The sequence below is a fragment of the Somniosus microcephalus genome, chromosome 11 (assembly GCF_052327205.1).
Source record: "Somniosus microcephalus isolate GS21.2 chromosome 11, FLI_Smic_1.0, whole genome shotgun sequence".
Lineage (NCBI taxonomy): Eukaryota > Metazoa > Chordata > Chondrichthyes > Squaliformes > Somniosidae > Somniosus > Somniosus microcephalus.
This window is the reverse complement of record NC_140997.1, coordinates 61,211,928-61,227,674: the sequence shown is the minus strand read 5'-3', so window position 1 is coordinate 61,227,674 and position 15,747 is coordinate 61,211,928. Positions and strand designations below refer to the sequence as shown.

Here is a 15,747-nt window from a genome sequence, read left to right as displayed (position 1 = left end):
AGTGAGCTTAACATCAGTGGTAGGGAAATTATTGGAAAAAATTCTGAGGGACAGAATTAGTCTCCACTTGGAGGGGCAAGGATTAATCAAGGATAGTCAGCATGGCTTTGTCAGGGGGAGATCATGTCTAACCAATTTGAGTGAATTTTGAGAGGGGGTGACTAGGTGCGTGGATGAGGGTAGTGCAGTTGATATAGTCTACATGGACTTCAGTAAGGCTTTTGACAAAGTCCCGCATGGGAGACTGGTCAAGAAGGTAAGAGCCCATGGGATCCAGGGCAATTTGGCACATTGGGTCCAAAATTGGCTTAGCGGCAGGAGGCAGAGGGTGATGGTCGAAGGTTGTTTTTGTGACTGGAAGCCTGTGTACAGTGGTGTACCGCAGGGATCGGTGCTGGGTCCTTTGCTGTTTGTAGTGTACATTAATGATTTAGATACGAATGTAGGAGGTATGATCAGTAAGTTCGCAGATGACACGAAAATTGGTGGAGTGGTAAATAGCGAGGAGAGAAGCCTCAGGCTACAGGACAATATACATGGGTTGGTCAGATGGGCAGAACAGTGGCAAATGGAATTTAACCCTGAAAAGTGTGAGGTGATGCATTTTGGGAGGACTAACAAGGCAAGGGAATACACAATGAATGGTCGGACCCTAGGAAGGACAGAGGATCAGAGGGACCTTGGTGTGCATGTACATAGATCCCTGAAGGCAGCAGGACAGGTAGAGAAAGTGGTTAAAAAGGCATATGGGATACTTATATTCTATGCCTCGGCTAATGAAGGCAAGAGCAGGGAGGTTATGATGGAGCTGTACAAAACGCTAGTTAGGCCACAGCTGGAATACTGTGTGCAGTTCTGGTCACCACACTATAGGAAGGATGTGATTGCATTGGAGAGGGTGCAGAGGAGATTCACCAGGATGTTACCTGGACTGGAGCGCTTCAGCTATGATGAGAGACTGGACAGGTTGGGGTTGTTTTCCTTAGAGCAGAGAAGGCTGAGGGGGGACCTGATTGAGTTGTACAAAATTATGAGGGGCATAGATAGGGTAGATCGAAGGGAACTTTTCTCCTTAGTAGAGGGGTCAATAACCAGGGGGCATAGTTTCAAGGTAAGGGGCAGGAGGTTTAGAGGGGATTTGAAGAAAAACCTTTTCACCCAGAGGGTGGTTGGAATCTGGAACTCACTGCCTGAAAGGGTGGTAGAGGCAGGAACCCTCACAACATTCAAGAAGCATTTAGATGAGCACTTGAAATGCCATAGCATACAAGGCAACGGATCAAGTGCTGGAAAATGGGATTAGAATAGACAGGGCTTGATGGCTGGCGCGGACACGATGGGCGGAACGGCCTCTTTTTGTGCTGTATAACTCTATATGAGAGGTTGTTCCAATGAGGTGACACTGGATAGAAAGCTTGCTCCAAACACTTGCAAGCTGCATAAAGCTCAATCTGTCTTCCAAATGCAGTAAGCAGCAGCTTCGAACCTTGGAAAGTGAACAGCTATGAAATGGGAGCTTTTATAGAACATTTGCAGCTGTCAAGTTAGTAAATCATCCCATGCTGACATGACACCCGACCTCCTTACCTGACGTGAACCCCGAGCAGCAGGGACGCCGTTAGCGAACTCTAAAAATGTAAAGTTGAGCTTAAAATAGTTTTTAAGTGCCTGTTAACAAGCTCTTAATAATCTAAATTGCCTCCCCCGCCACTTGGTATCAGGTTTGTTCAGCGATGACTTATCAGACATCTGGGAGACTAACGTGGAGGCGGGGAATCTGCTGTCAAAAAAAAAAATTCCCAGCTGACCCACAACCAAATGCGCCCGCTGACCTTCCCACCCCCGCCCCCCCCGAAAAATTCCCCCTGCTTTTCTCAGCAGGCATGAAGGACACCCGGCGGAAACAGCAGTTTAAAAAAAAATTATTCATGGGATGTGGGCATCATTGGCAATGCCAGCATTTTATGCCCATCCCTAATTGCCCTCGAGAAGGTGATGGTGAGCTGCCTTCTTGAATCGCTGCAGTCCGTGTGGTGAAAGTACTCCTACAGTGCTGTTAGGTAGGGAGTTCCAGGATTTTGACCCAGCGATGCTGAAGGAACGGTGACATATTTCCAAGTCAGGATGGTGCGTGACTTCGAGGTGGTGGTGTTCTCGTGCGCTTGCTGCCTTTGTCCTTCTAGGTGGTAGAGGTAGCGGGTTTGGGAAGTGCTGCTGAAGAAGCCTTGGCGAGTTGCTGCAGTGCATCTTATAGATGGCACTCGCTGCAGCCATGGTGTGTCAGTGGTGGAGGTAGTGGATGTTTAAGGTGGTGGATGGGGTGCCAATCAAGCGGGTTGTTTTGTCCTGGATGGTGTCGAGCTTATTGAGTGTTGTTGAAGCTGAACTCATCTAGCCAAGTGGAGAGTATTCCATCACACTGACTTGAGCCTTGTAGATGATGGAAAGGCTTTGGGGAGTCAGGAGGTAAGTCATTTGCCACAGAATACCCAGCCTCTGACCTGCTCTTGCAGCCACAGTATTTATGTGGCTGGTCCAGTTAAATCTCTGGTCAATGGTGACCCCCAGAATGTTGATGGTGGGGGAATTCGGCGAAAGTAATGCCATTGAATATCAAGGGGAGGTGGTTAGACTCTCTCTCGTTGGAGATGGTCATTGCCTGCCACTTGTGTGGTGCGAATGTTACTTGCCACTTATCAACCCAAGCCTGAACTTTGTCCATGTGGGCGTGGACTGCTTCATTATCTGAGGAGTTGCGAATGGAACTGAACACTGTGCAATCATCAGCGAACATCCCCACTTCTGACCTTATGTTGGAGGGAAGGTCATTGATGAAGCAGCTGAAGATGGTTGGGCCTAGGACACTGCCCTGAGGAACTCCTGCAGCGATGTCCTGGGGCTGAGATGATTGGCTTCTAACAACCACAACCATCTTCCTTTGTGCTAGGTATGACTTCAGCCAGTGGAGAGTTTGCCCCGATTCCCATTGACTTCAATTTTACTGGGGCTCCTCGATGCCACACTCAGTCAAAAAGATCCTTCTTTAAATATGCAGATCGGGCTCCAATGACGCCATTGCAGTAAAATTGCAAAAGATGACATAGAAGCTACTTGGCAAATCATACCTGTTTATCATGCAGGAAAAATGACTTCCTGTTGGTCATCAAATTACATAAATTGGAGAATGTGGATTGGTTCCACAGTTACATGCAATTACCCAACAAAAAACAATCAGAGATAAGATTACATCATAAGTTTAAAGCTAAATTTTATATTACCGTGTATAATCCATAATGGTGTTGAGACGATGTGCTATTGTGAGCACAGTGCACTCATCAAACTGGTTTCTTATTGTTGACTGGATGAGTTTGTCTGTTTCTAGGTCCACAGCAGCTGTAGCTTCATCAAGAACTAGTACTTTGGATTTCCGAAGAAGAGCCCGTGCTAAACAAATCAGCTGTCGCTGTCCAACGCTGAAATCACAAAATATTTTGATCTTGCACTTCATTCTTTTCCATACTGTACCTCAAGATGATCAGTATTCCTAATCTAGAATAAACTGTACCTTTCTGACTAAAATGAATTTTGTCTGCTGGCATTATCAACTACTTAATGGGGAAGATCAAAAAATTGCAATAGATTGGGGGTGAATTTCCGCAGTTTCTCCCGCTCATCCACTAACTTCAGTAGAAACCAAACATTTAGAACAGATCAGTTCTACAGTTCAACACATTAACATAGATGAATTTGTTGTATGAATTAACAGATTTCTCACAAATTTAATTTCTTTGGCTCCCTTAAACTGGTGTAACAACAGCACGGAAGATACATTTCTGTTACGTGCTTTGAAGCACGAGACACAGTGCAGTGTATATCTCAGCAATTTCTCCATTCTACTGATGTATAATTTTCCTCTATAGGAGGGCAGGGAAAAAAATTCACCCTGGTTTCATAATCCTATTCACCTATTCAAAACATTACTGGTTGATAAATCCATTCATAGAGTCATAATGACACAGAAGGAGGCCATTCGGCCCATCGAGTCCGTGCCGGCTCTCTGTAGAGCAATCCAGTCAGTCCCATTCCCCCACTCTATTGGAAGTAAAGTGAATGAACTTATCTAGTTCAGGGCGGGAGCAGGAAACGGCACCAATACAGTCATCGATGTACCGATGTACTTCCAATTTCCACCCTTCCCTCACCTTCACATGGTCCAGCTCCAACTCTTCCCTTCCAGTCAGGAAAACATTACATCAAAGAACAATGAGGTGGGGTCACAAGGGGTCAAATGTTGCAGATGCTGGGGTCTGTATGAAAAACAAAAAACAAACAAAAAACTATTTTTTTGCTGGAAATCACAGCAGGTCCAGCCACATCTGTGTAGAGAGAACAAGCCAATGACGACTCGAGTCTGGATGACTCTACATCAGGTGGGGTTACATGTAGCGTGACATGAACTCAAGATCCCGGTTGAGGCCGTCTTCATGAGTGCGGAACTTGGCTATCAGTTTCTGCTCGACGATTTTGCATTGTCGTGTGTCTCGAAGGCCGCCTTGGAGAATGCTTACCCGAAGATCGGAGGCGGAATGTCCTTGAACTTGATAGCCAAGTTCCGCACTCATGAGGACGGCCTCAACCGGGATCTTGGGTTCATGTCACGCTACATGTAACCCCACCTGATGTAGAGTCATCCAGACTCGAGTCGTCGTTGGCTTGTTCTCTCTACACAGATGTGGCCGGACCTGCTGTGATTTCCAGCAAAAAAATAGTTTTTTGTTTTTCATACAGACCCCAGCATCTGCAACATTTGACCCCTTGTGACCCCACCTCGTTGTTCTTTGATGTAATGTTTTCCTGACTGACCTGTTTGGACACCATTCACACCTGTGATTGCTGTGATTATCTCTCTGCCGAGGTGTGATAAAGGGCAGTTAGAAAGATTACCTGTAATCATCTGGCAGTACACTCTGACTATATATGCTGTGCTTATATGCAACTCTTCACTTCACCTGATGAAGGAGCAGTGCTCCGAAAGCTTCAGATTTCAAATAAAGCTGTTGGACTATAACCTGTTGTGTGACTTCTTACATTTGTCCACCCCAGTCTAACACCGGCATCTCCACATCTTCCCTAATCAGCACTGCCACCCCACCTCCCTTTTTTCCTTCCCTATCTTTTCTGAACACCTTGTACCCTTGAATATTAAGTGCCCAGTCCTCACCATTTTTCAGCCACATTTCCGTTATTGCCACAACATCATATTGCCGCACGGCTAATTGTGCTTGTAGCTCACCAACCTTATTCACCACACTTTGTGCATTTACGTACATGCATTCTAAACCCATTTTTGAATTTTTCGTAGTCTTTCTTAGTCTGCTCCTATCTAATATGGTACTACTTCCGCCTCCAGCACTACCTTTCCCTCCAGTACCATCCAACACACTCACTCTTACATGCACCCCATTCCTCCCCTCCATCATACATGCTGGTGACCATCCCCTTGCCAAGCTAGTTTAAACCCTCAACAGCACTAGCAAACCTCCCCGCGAGAATACTGGTCCCGGCTCTGTTGAAGTGTAACCCGTCCGGCTTGTACAGGTTCCACCTTCCCCAGAAATGGTCCCAATGCCTCAGGAATCTAAAGCCCACCCTGCACCATCTCTCCAGCCACGCATTCATCTGTTCTATCCTCCTATTCCTGTACTCACTAGCATGTGGCACCGGGTGTAATCCGGAGATTACTACCTTTGAGGTCCTGCTTTTTAATCTCTTTCCTAGCTCCCTATAGTCTGCCTGCAGGACCTCATCCCTCTTTCTACCTATGTTGTTGGTACCGATATGGACAACGACCTCTGGCTGTTCACCCTCCCCCCTCAGAGTGTCCTGCAGCCGCTCAGTGACATCCTTGACCCTGGCACCAGGGAGGCAACATACCATCCTGGAGTCACGTCTGCTTCCACAGAAACACCTATCTGTATTATAATTCTAGTGGCCTTTTTAGTATTGAGATTAACTTTCTTTTATAGCTTGCCCTTCTAACTTCCTGTCTTTTGCCCTTCATCGTCGCTGGGTCCAAATTCTCGAACTCCCTCCCTCCCTAACAGCACTGTGGGAGTACCTTCACCCCACGGATAGCAGCGGTTCAAGGCGGCGGCTCAACACCACCTTCTCAAGGGCAACTAGGTATGGGCAATAAATGCTGGCCTTGCCAGCGACGCCACATCCCATGAATGAATTTTTTTTAAAAGGACAGGACAGATTAGGCGGTAGTATATTTTCAAACCTGTGAACTCAAAATCAATTTTTTTTTAAAGATCATGCGTATTTATCAAAAAATAATACAACAGCTTGCCTTTGTCATATTTCTGGTGTCAGAATTTGATATACAACTTGCAGCTGAATGTTATAAATGAGACTTAAACCAGAGTGACTAACCATGAACATCACCATGGAAAACAACAAGCATACTATTGATTAGCAGGCTCTTATATGTCACACTTCTTCAAAAATGCCAGTTACTTAATGTTGAGTATGTTTAACTTGGAATCATAACTGACAATCGATTTACAATTTGCAAAGCTCCTTAACCAACAACTAAACTCAGAGTGATGCAAACTTACTTAGAAAGAATAACTTGTGAAATTCAAGAAGTGAAAAGTTACTATCGCAACTGATCACAAAATCTATTTCTATTGTTATCCATATTATAGCTCATCTTTCCACAAAATTCAACAAATAGATTTGAATTATAAATTGAAGTTTAATTGTATTGCTTCAGAAAACATCAAAACTACAAGTTTTGTTGACTGGTATTGTTTAATAAATTACCTTATTCAAAATGATTTGAGCAAAATTAATTTCTGCAATATAATGCTAATGCATATGTTTGTATTTTACCTCAGATTCTCTCCTCCTTCAGAACATTCATGATTCAATTTGTCAGGAAGACCAGACACAAATGTTTTCAGGTGAGCCAGTTCCAAAGCTTTCCATAAATCTGCATCAGAGTATTGGTCAAAGGGATCCAAATTCATTCGAAGTGAACCAGAGAACAATATTGGGTCCTAACAATTAATTTAATATGACACTTGATCAGTTATAAGAATTACAATAACACACTTTGTAGATCAGGTTTACAAATAAATTAATTATACTTCAAATAAAATCAGACTGCAATTGTGTACCTGAGGTATAATAGTAATCTGAAACCTGAGATCATGAAGGCCTATTTTTGCAATGTCAATTCCATCAATGTAGATTTGTCCTTCAGCGGGTTCAATTATTCGAAACAGGCCAAGTGCAAAAGAAGATTTCCCTGCTCCTGTTCTTCCAACTATTCCAATCTACAGAAGAAAAGTTACAAGATTGCCAGTGAAATTTAAAGCACGTCATATCTACAAATGGATATAATGAAAAATCAGAGAAGATTTTGAGGGCTATAGTAACATATTGACATCACATCCAAGAAAACAAAACAATTCCTTTAATCAAAATTGTATAACAATAAATCTTACAAACTAGACATGTAGTTTAAAAAAAAAGGGCAATAGCGACATTCAAAATACATGCTATGCCATTCCTTTGAGACTTGGAATTAGGTCTTTTTCTTGCTTTTTGACATTGTTTTCTATGTATTCAATATTTATGTATTCAATATTTATTGAACAATTCTAATATTTGGGAACCTCCAGTTTCCTCTAACATTTTGACAGTTTCAGATTTGATATAATTTACAAGAGTACTCTGGAGCTTTCAGCCAGAGGGGAAAATGTGTTTTCTGGGGAAAGAAAATAATGACCAGTTTCTAGGTACTATTAGTACAAGTGTCTGAGCAGATTACATGGTGGTGCTCAAAGCAGTCATGTAGTCATAGAATCACAGAATGGTTACAGCATGGAAGGCGGCCAGTCTTGTCATGTTCCACATTGTAACTCAATCTGCAGATACCTTCTGTAAACATGTACCAAAACTTACCCATTTTCAACAGTGTTACATTTTATACTGCATTATTATTTTAGGGTGCATTTACACTGTGACTGTACTGTCAATATGAACTCTTAAAATACCAATAAATAAAAATATAGGGCTGGATTTTACCAACCTCAGCAGGTCAATGGCAGGCGATAACGGTGGCGGGTCCCGGCCTCACTCCCGGCTCCAGGTCACTGTCTAAAATGATTTTCCCCTGATTGGGCTTGTTAAGCCCGCCCAGCACATTTGCCGGCCAATTGAAGGAAGTGGGTCTGATGACATCCTTTGATGATGCGTCATCAGCCGGTTTCCTTAAAGGGACCATGCGCAAATTGATTGTGACATGTGTGCTGTCAGCGTTCAACAGCACCGAGGTGCTACAAATACCAACGAGCACTGTGCAGAGGTGCACGGCTTATGGAGTGAGTCAAAGCACGCTGGGAGGTCCTCTTCCCTTCCAATGGGCGGAAAAGACCTCCCCAGAAGACCAATGCAGCCTGGCTGCACATTGCACAGGAGGACTCAAGCAGGGATGTCGTCAGGAGGACCAGGCTGCAGTGGCGTAAACCTTTCAATTATCTCAGTAAATCACGAAACGTTAGTACAAAGCCACACTCAACCTCATCCTGCTGTGCCACTCATCACATCCCCATCACTCTGCCTTCGCTACCCTACTCCTGCATATCCTTACTCACATCAACTTACCTTGCACCACCACCCATCCCTCTCTATCTACATTATCACATCCCAATCTCACTAGCCACCCCTCACACTCATCCTAGTGCAATCATACCAACTAACAACGCACAATGGTAGGCACTTGGGTATTTTATGCAATGTTCATGTAAAGATTCTGTTAATGTGGTGTCAAACATTGAATCCTTTATTTTCAACACTTTACATTCTTGAACAGATTTGTGTGCACCTTTGGAAGTGGCTTTGTGAGTTCCAGTGAATGGTGAGACATAACGGTACCAACTGCAATGGTGATGAGTGTGAAAGGAATGGCTTGGACATTGTAGGGATGCTTTATGGTGTTGGTGTGGGGTGGTGCCAACCTGGCGCATCATGTGGCAGCCAGGGAGTACAGTGTCACGTGAAGTAAATCTGGTCATGGTGAGGCCATCCCTGGCAACAATGTGGTTGGGTGCTGATGCGCTCTGTCCTGTGCAGCATCAGTTGATTGCGGAGAAAGTTGGTGTTGTTGTTGGTGCTGCTGGTGTGCCGAGTGATGTTGGTGTTGGGGCTGATCGTGGTGGGAATCTAAGGACCAAGGTGAGATAGTTTCAAGGGCACCAATGCTGCTGGAATAGATGGCAGGTGAAATAGAGATCACAGAAGCGATCTGTCAATGGTAGGAGAAGTTGTTCCAATGAGGTGACACGGGATAGAGAGTTTGCTCCAAACACTTGCAACCTGCATAAAGCTCAATCTGTCTTCCCAAAGCAGTAAGCAACAGCTTCTGAGCTTGGAAAGTGAACAGCTATGAGATGGGAGCTTTGATAGCACATTTGCAGCTGTCAAGTAATGGGATGATTCCATGGCCGATCAACTCCTGCCCTGCTTACCCGACGTGACCCCCGAGCAACGTGGATGACCTGGTAAACTCTGAAGGTGAGCTGAAAATAGTTCTTAATGCTCTGTTAACAAGGTCATAATAACCTTAATTGCCTCCCCGGCCGCTGCGTTTCAGGTCTGTTCAGCACTGACAGACCCGACATTTGGGAAAGGCGCGTGGCAGCAGAGTCCTGACCCGCTGTCAAAAAAATCAATTTTCTCACCCGACCCACCACCAAACGCGCCCGCCGACCCCCAGCAAAATTCCCCCCCATAGCTACAATACACACATCACTAATCTGGAATCAGGGCCAAACCCAACTCTTGGAGGAAGAGACTTACTAAACTTCAATCCGGAGTCAAGTCATGCCTTAAATATAGGATTTACGCTGCATAAATTTAGTGTTCATGCGAAGCAGAAATTGACAAACTTGTAATTAAAATGCATGCTTAAAGAAATATTTACATATTAAAAATAAATCAGCAGCTGGGTGAAACCAGTAGTCGTTAAACCTAGAGTTCGCCTATAACACAACGGTGTCTACAATCGATGGCCTTGTTAGCATGTACACTAACTCAGCTAAATATTACTTTTACTCAGTAGTATTGGTCATCAGACTTCTGCCACTAACCTTTTCACCTCCATTTATGGATATAGTAATGTTCTTCAGGGCCAAGTCAAGATCTGTTCTATACCGTAATCCGTAGTTTACAAATTCTATCTTGCCTTCCCACGGCCATGTTTTAGATGGTCGATTATTTTCGATAACCCAACGTGCCTATGTGGAATTTAAAAAAATTAAAACCTTCCAACAGATATAATTGCCAGAATGGTCTCATGCAATACATTTATTTTGAAGAATTGCTCTTTGTTGAAGCTTTTTATTGTCAAATTGTTAAGATATGGCAAATTAAATTTAAAACCATGATAACCAAAAAAATAAGTGGAAAGCAATATAGCTCAAAATCCTTTTATTAATTATTCTTTTTGCTTAAGTCAGAGTAATTTTTTAGCAACATTCAAACAAGCAGTTTTGCATCAAAACAGAAATGACCAAATACAGCTGAAGTAGGATTAAAAGCGACAAATTATGACAGATCAACTCAATATGGTCTTGTTTATTATTTTAAATTTTCAGTGCAGCTATACTGCTCAAAGAGTTAACTCTTAAATAACAAAAGCTTACTTTTTAAACACATTGGCCTCAATTTTAATCCTCTCCCCACCCCCGACGGGCAGGAAAGGGTTGGGCGAGGGTGTTAAAATCTTAAAAATCAACATCCCACCTCCAACTCGCCACGTTCCCGGCCGTTGTAGTATCAATGGCAGCAATTCAGGCCATCGACGAGGCTCCCACAAAAAGCAGGCTAGGGCCTACTTAAAATGCACAAGTAATATTAACACCAAGCCAGGAGGAGTCCCAAACTGTCTGATGCCTGGCAGGAGGAGTCAACTGGCCAGAAGCGGCCAAGATACTTGATGAAAAATGAACTTCTCTTTGAACTCCTTGTGGGCCAGGAGCAGGGTGCTCCCCACAGGCCACTCGAGGTGTATTTGGGCCTCTCCGCAATCGCATGGAAATCCCCAGCCCCAACCCTCCTCGATCACCGGCCTGGATTGCCCTGGTACCCCTCCACCCGGGACCGTTCCCACGGTCTGCTGCCGCCTGCAGCCAAATTCCCGCTACGCACCCAATGGCCAGGTCGTGAATCTGGCCAGGTGTCGGGCAGTACTCTGGGAAGTTTTATTTAAATGAGGCTCTGCCGTTAAGATTAGCCGGGCCTCCACGGCCCCGACCGCTACCGGGCTTATGTGCACGCACCCCCGCCCCCATAAAAATTGTGGCCATTGCCTTTGTAATCACTGAACAACTCCACCATTTAAATCACCCAATGTCCACTGAATACAAGCTGAAGTTCAACTGGCCACAGGACTTTATCCCGCCCACACTTCAGTGCAAAACAGTCATCACTTTTTAAAAAAACTAACAATATTTCAGGTTTTAAAAAATATTTTGTGTTGGGTGTGGAAAAAAAAAAATCGACACACACACTGGGACAGTGGTTTATCAAAAATAATTCAAACATGAATGGTTGGCACAACAAATACCTGCAGCACTTGCAAGATACTTGGCCTATGCCAACTTATTTTCTGAAACTCACTGCTCATGACAGGTACAATGTTATTTTCTGAAAACTATAAATTTGCATTTTGCAGATCGAGATGTCAGAATGAGCTCAGTGTTGCTATACCCAAGTCCTCCAATCTCCAAGGACACATTTGCTTTGTTTTCCAATTTGAACCTTACCTCTTTTGTAGTATCAGAATACTGCTGCACTCTTTCCACTGCAACAATATTAGTTTCTAATTCAGAAGTCATGCGTACCAGCCAGTTTAATGTTGCTGTTATCTAAACAATAATGAGACATACTTAGGAACATAGAAGCATAGTAAAAGGAGTAGGCCATTCAGCCCGTTGAGCCTGTCTGCCATTCAATTCGATCATGGCTGCTCTGTACCAACTACATTTAGCTGCCTTTAGTCGAAATCCTTTGATACCCTTGCCTAACAAAAATCTATCAATCTCCGTCTTGACCTTTTGGGGGAGCAAGTTCCTGATTTTACTCAATACCTATTTTTAAATTGTCAAATGGTAAATCTGATGGAAATAGTTTACAAATATAAAAATTAGAAGAGAGGTAAGAGAGTTTTTTTTCGGCATGCTTGAATCAAACTGAATACAAATTCGAAGATAGTGCCAATATGTTACACAACAACAAAATGTTTCCCAACACCTTGCACTCAATGAAATTAAATTGTCATTACTGACAACCTAATTGTAAGACAAAAATATTGCAAACTGCAGTTTCCACAGTGAGGTAACAAAATTTCTCCAGATATTATTCCATTACTAAAAACTTCCATGTGACAGCAGTTTGATTACTTTACAAAATAAAGGGGTCGTTGTCATTGTCATGCTTTGCTTCAGGACAGGAAAATATTTCTCACTCCACATTGGCAACTCCAGACTCTGGCTTAAAAAAATAACACTACTGTAGTAGATCGTAGTAGTGTCACAGCAGAGACTGGGTACTTTGCGATGAGTGGCTCACCTCATGACCCCTTCAAAGCTTTTCCACCATCCAGAAGGCTCAAGTCAAGAGCATAATCAAATAGTCCCTCGCCTTTTGGGCACACCCACAATGACACTCAAAAAGCTTGGCACCATCCAGGACAGAGCAGTTTGCTTGATTGGCACCCATCACCAGGCTCAATATCCACCCTCTCCATCATTGGTGTATTGTGGCTGCAGTACATATGATCTACAGAACGCTGCAGCAACTCGCCACGGTTACATTGACAGCAACCTCTACTACCAAGGAAAAAAGCAGCAACGTTGTGGGAACATCCAAGTTCCCCTCCAAGTCACATCACCACCTCCTCAGGGGAATTAGAAATGAGCTGTAAATGTGGCCTTGCCAGCAGTGCCCACAGTCCAAGCAAAATAATTTTTAAAATGAAAAAGTATGGCAGGCTAAATTGATCACCTCAAAAAGGCAGTGAAAGTTTAAACTTGCTATAATTCTAGCAATTTTGTGAAAACAGGAGTAAACTGTTATGATTGTAAAGATTAAGTCAGCTATAATGTAGCTCAATTACAAATGTTTATAATGAATAATAGTCTAACTATTTAGTACTATAAATGTATTTCTCCGTACCTGTAGGGCATATGATATGGACAGCCCAACAATCCCTGGACTGACTGTATCTCTGTAAGCCACAGCAAACAGGGCAGCAAAAAGTATAATGCAATTGCCAACAAACTCCAGTCTCACAGCCAACCACCTGGTGGGATGATAACAAGAGAAAAATAGTTAATCTAATTATTGTGGGATCGGTCATACTAGCTTTTCTGCTCCCTCCACAAAGATCTGGAGCATTCCACTATGGTAAATCAGTACAGGCAAGAGTAATAAGCATCACTTGCCTGCGCCAAATCTGGTTTGACAATCAAGGCTGATTGACCTTCAAGGAGGCCCTCAAGTTGAGCCCCCTTTTAATGACTAGAGCAACTGTCTTCCCAATAAAAATACAATGCTGCAAATGACCCAAATGCAAAAGTACAGTGAAACTATATTGTTAGATTACCTGTTAGCAACAATACTGGGGTAATAGGCTTTTTGGTTTTCATCTACCCTGGAGTCATTCTGGTGTATAAAACGATCTTCTTCTCCAAAAGCACGGATGACACTGACACCAAGCAGAGTTTCATTGAAGTTTGAAAAGATGGGTGACCGGCTAGCTGATTCTAACCTTTTCAGCTGACGTGAGGTAGCTACATAATATCTCTAAAAATAGAAAGAAACATTACTGATTTAAAATAATTCTAATTTTCACCAAAGAGATAGAAGCATTTTGTTTTAATAAACAAAATTACTTGCATCTCTTCCACATACCCTCACTCTAGATTTGTCACAAAATTCTCATGGGGAAAATTTCATGTGTCTTCCCCTTTAAGTATGCTTCAGCAACACGTAGTCACCAAGTGTTTCCTCTCCTACAGTCATACAGCATGCTGCCATATCTTAATTTCTGAGTCACAAGCAGCTATAGCAGTACAACTGTCTCATAGGTAAAAAGGTCATCTTTAGAAGACAATTGTGCACTTGATAGCCCAAATCCTGGTAAAGTTGGTCCTAACCTAACAGAGTATAGCACAACTCCATATTCCATAATTTAAAAGGCTGTTCCACCATTCAATTAGATCATGGCTGATCTGTACCTCAACCCCATTTAGGATGTTATGAATGATCAGCTGCCATTTCCTGAAAGAATGAAATTTCTGTGAAGACTAATAAACTTTTCCCTACTTGGTCTCCATGACATAACCCTGACTCACTACTCCCAAACTAGGGCATCCTGGAAGGGGAAAGAGAACAGTAGGATGGTCCTACAAGCCTGCAATTCCTGTCTTGCAGAGAGACCAAGACAAAAGTTTTAAAGACGACTGCAGATATTTGTGTCTCTACCGTAATAACGTCTTTCATGAATATCTCTATAATTAGCTCAAGTCATAGCCTTTTTCCTTGTTGAATGGCAATAGGTCTAACCATTGGGTTCCTTCAAGCTGGCAACAGCAATGAATGAATCATCCAGGCGATCTCTGCTTATTGATAGGTTGATTAATGTTTTCCTCTCTCTTTCGCTTCTCCAATACGGTACAATTCATTAGATTTCTTGATGCACCTTGCTTGATCCACACATTATAAAAGGAAATTGAAATCTCCTGTACCAAACAGAACACTGAGCCAAAACTCTGAAGGATAGAGACAGCCATTTCAATGTTTTCCCTCCCTCCTTTCCCTTGTTCTGTTCCTTTTTAAATGCTGCTCATCTGTAATTTTTTTCCTGTTCTGAGGATAGGTCTATTCCCAAAACATTGATTTCTGTTCCCTCCACAGATGCTGCCTGGCCTGCTCCGTGTTTCTAGCAATTTTTATTTCCATTTTAGATTTCCAACATCTGCCGTATGTTGCTTCTTGATCATTCAAATAGTGCCTCGAATAAACAAGGAGAAACCCAAGCCCATTATCAAAATGGCAGTCTTCCAGACCAGACCAAATTCAGGTCACAGCTGATCATAAGCTCTAGGTGCATAGAGAAAGGCAGAAGGGCCAAGGAAAATTACAATAATCATAAAACCCAACATGCACATATCTACAGTACTTACTGAATATGATACAAACTTGTTGGGCTTTAGTTTCTTAGCCAATAAAAAGGTACAATTGGATCTTAAGGATGCACACAATGGCGTCTTTATTCTCATCTCTGTATAAGAGAACAAGTCTGTCTGAACTCCAATTGTAAGTACTTTTCAAACATGACTCCTTTGTTGAAAAGATAACCTCCATCATATTTCCAAGACCCTAGATGCTTAGCCTCAGCAGCTCAATAACCAATCCGAGCGCCATAGATTAGCCTGCCAGATACAGTGATGTGGATGGAAGTCCCATCAATGGACTTGCTGACATGGTGTAAAAGTTAGGAAAGCAGATTAACAAGACCACACCATGGTAATTCTCTAGCAATCACAGGAAAGACTGGAGCTGACAATGAAATAAGGAACTCAAAGCGATGGTGCTATATACGATATTGGAAGGGGGAGGCCATTGTATTGTCACAACACACTTGAAGCACGAGAAAATGGTTACAATTAC

The 15,747-nt window shown here is 42.9% G+C and overlaps 1 protein-coding gene across 1 annotated transcript in view; it reads right to left on the bottom strand.

Moving 5' to 3' along the window:
- Positions 1–3,274: 3,274 nt before the first annotated feature.
- The window catches only part of abcc1 (ATP binding cassette subfamily C member 1 (ABCC1 blood group)), a 133,204-nt gene continuing 120,731 nt past the window's right edge, over positions 3,275–15,747 (bottom strand). Inside the window, 7 exon segments of the mRNA XM_086002247.1 lie at positions 3,275–3,473; positions 6,898–7,064; positions 7,185–7,343; positions 10,161–10,307; positions 11,838–11,939; positions 13,249–13,375; positions 13,679–13,900. Coding sequence (XP_085858373.1) covers positions 3,275–3,473; positions 6,898–7,064; positions 7,185–7,343; positions 10,161–10,307; positions 11,838–11,939; positions 13,249–13,375; positions 13,679–13,900 — 1,123 coding nt within the window.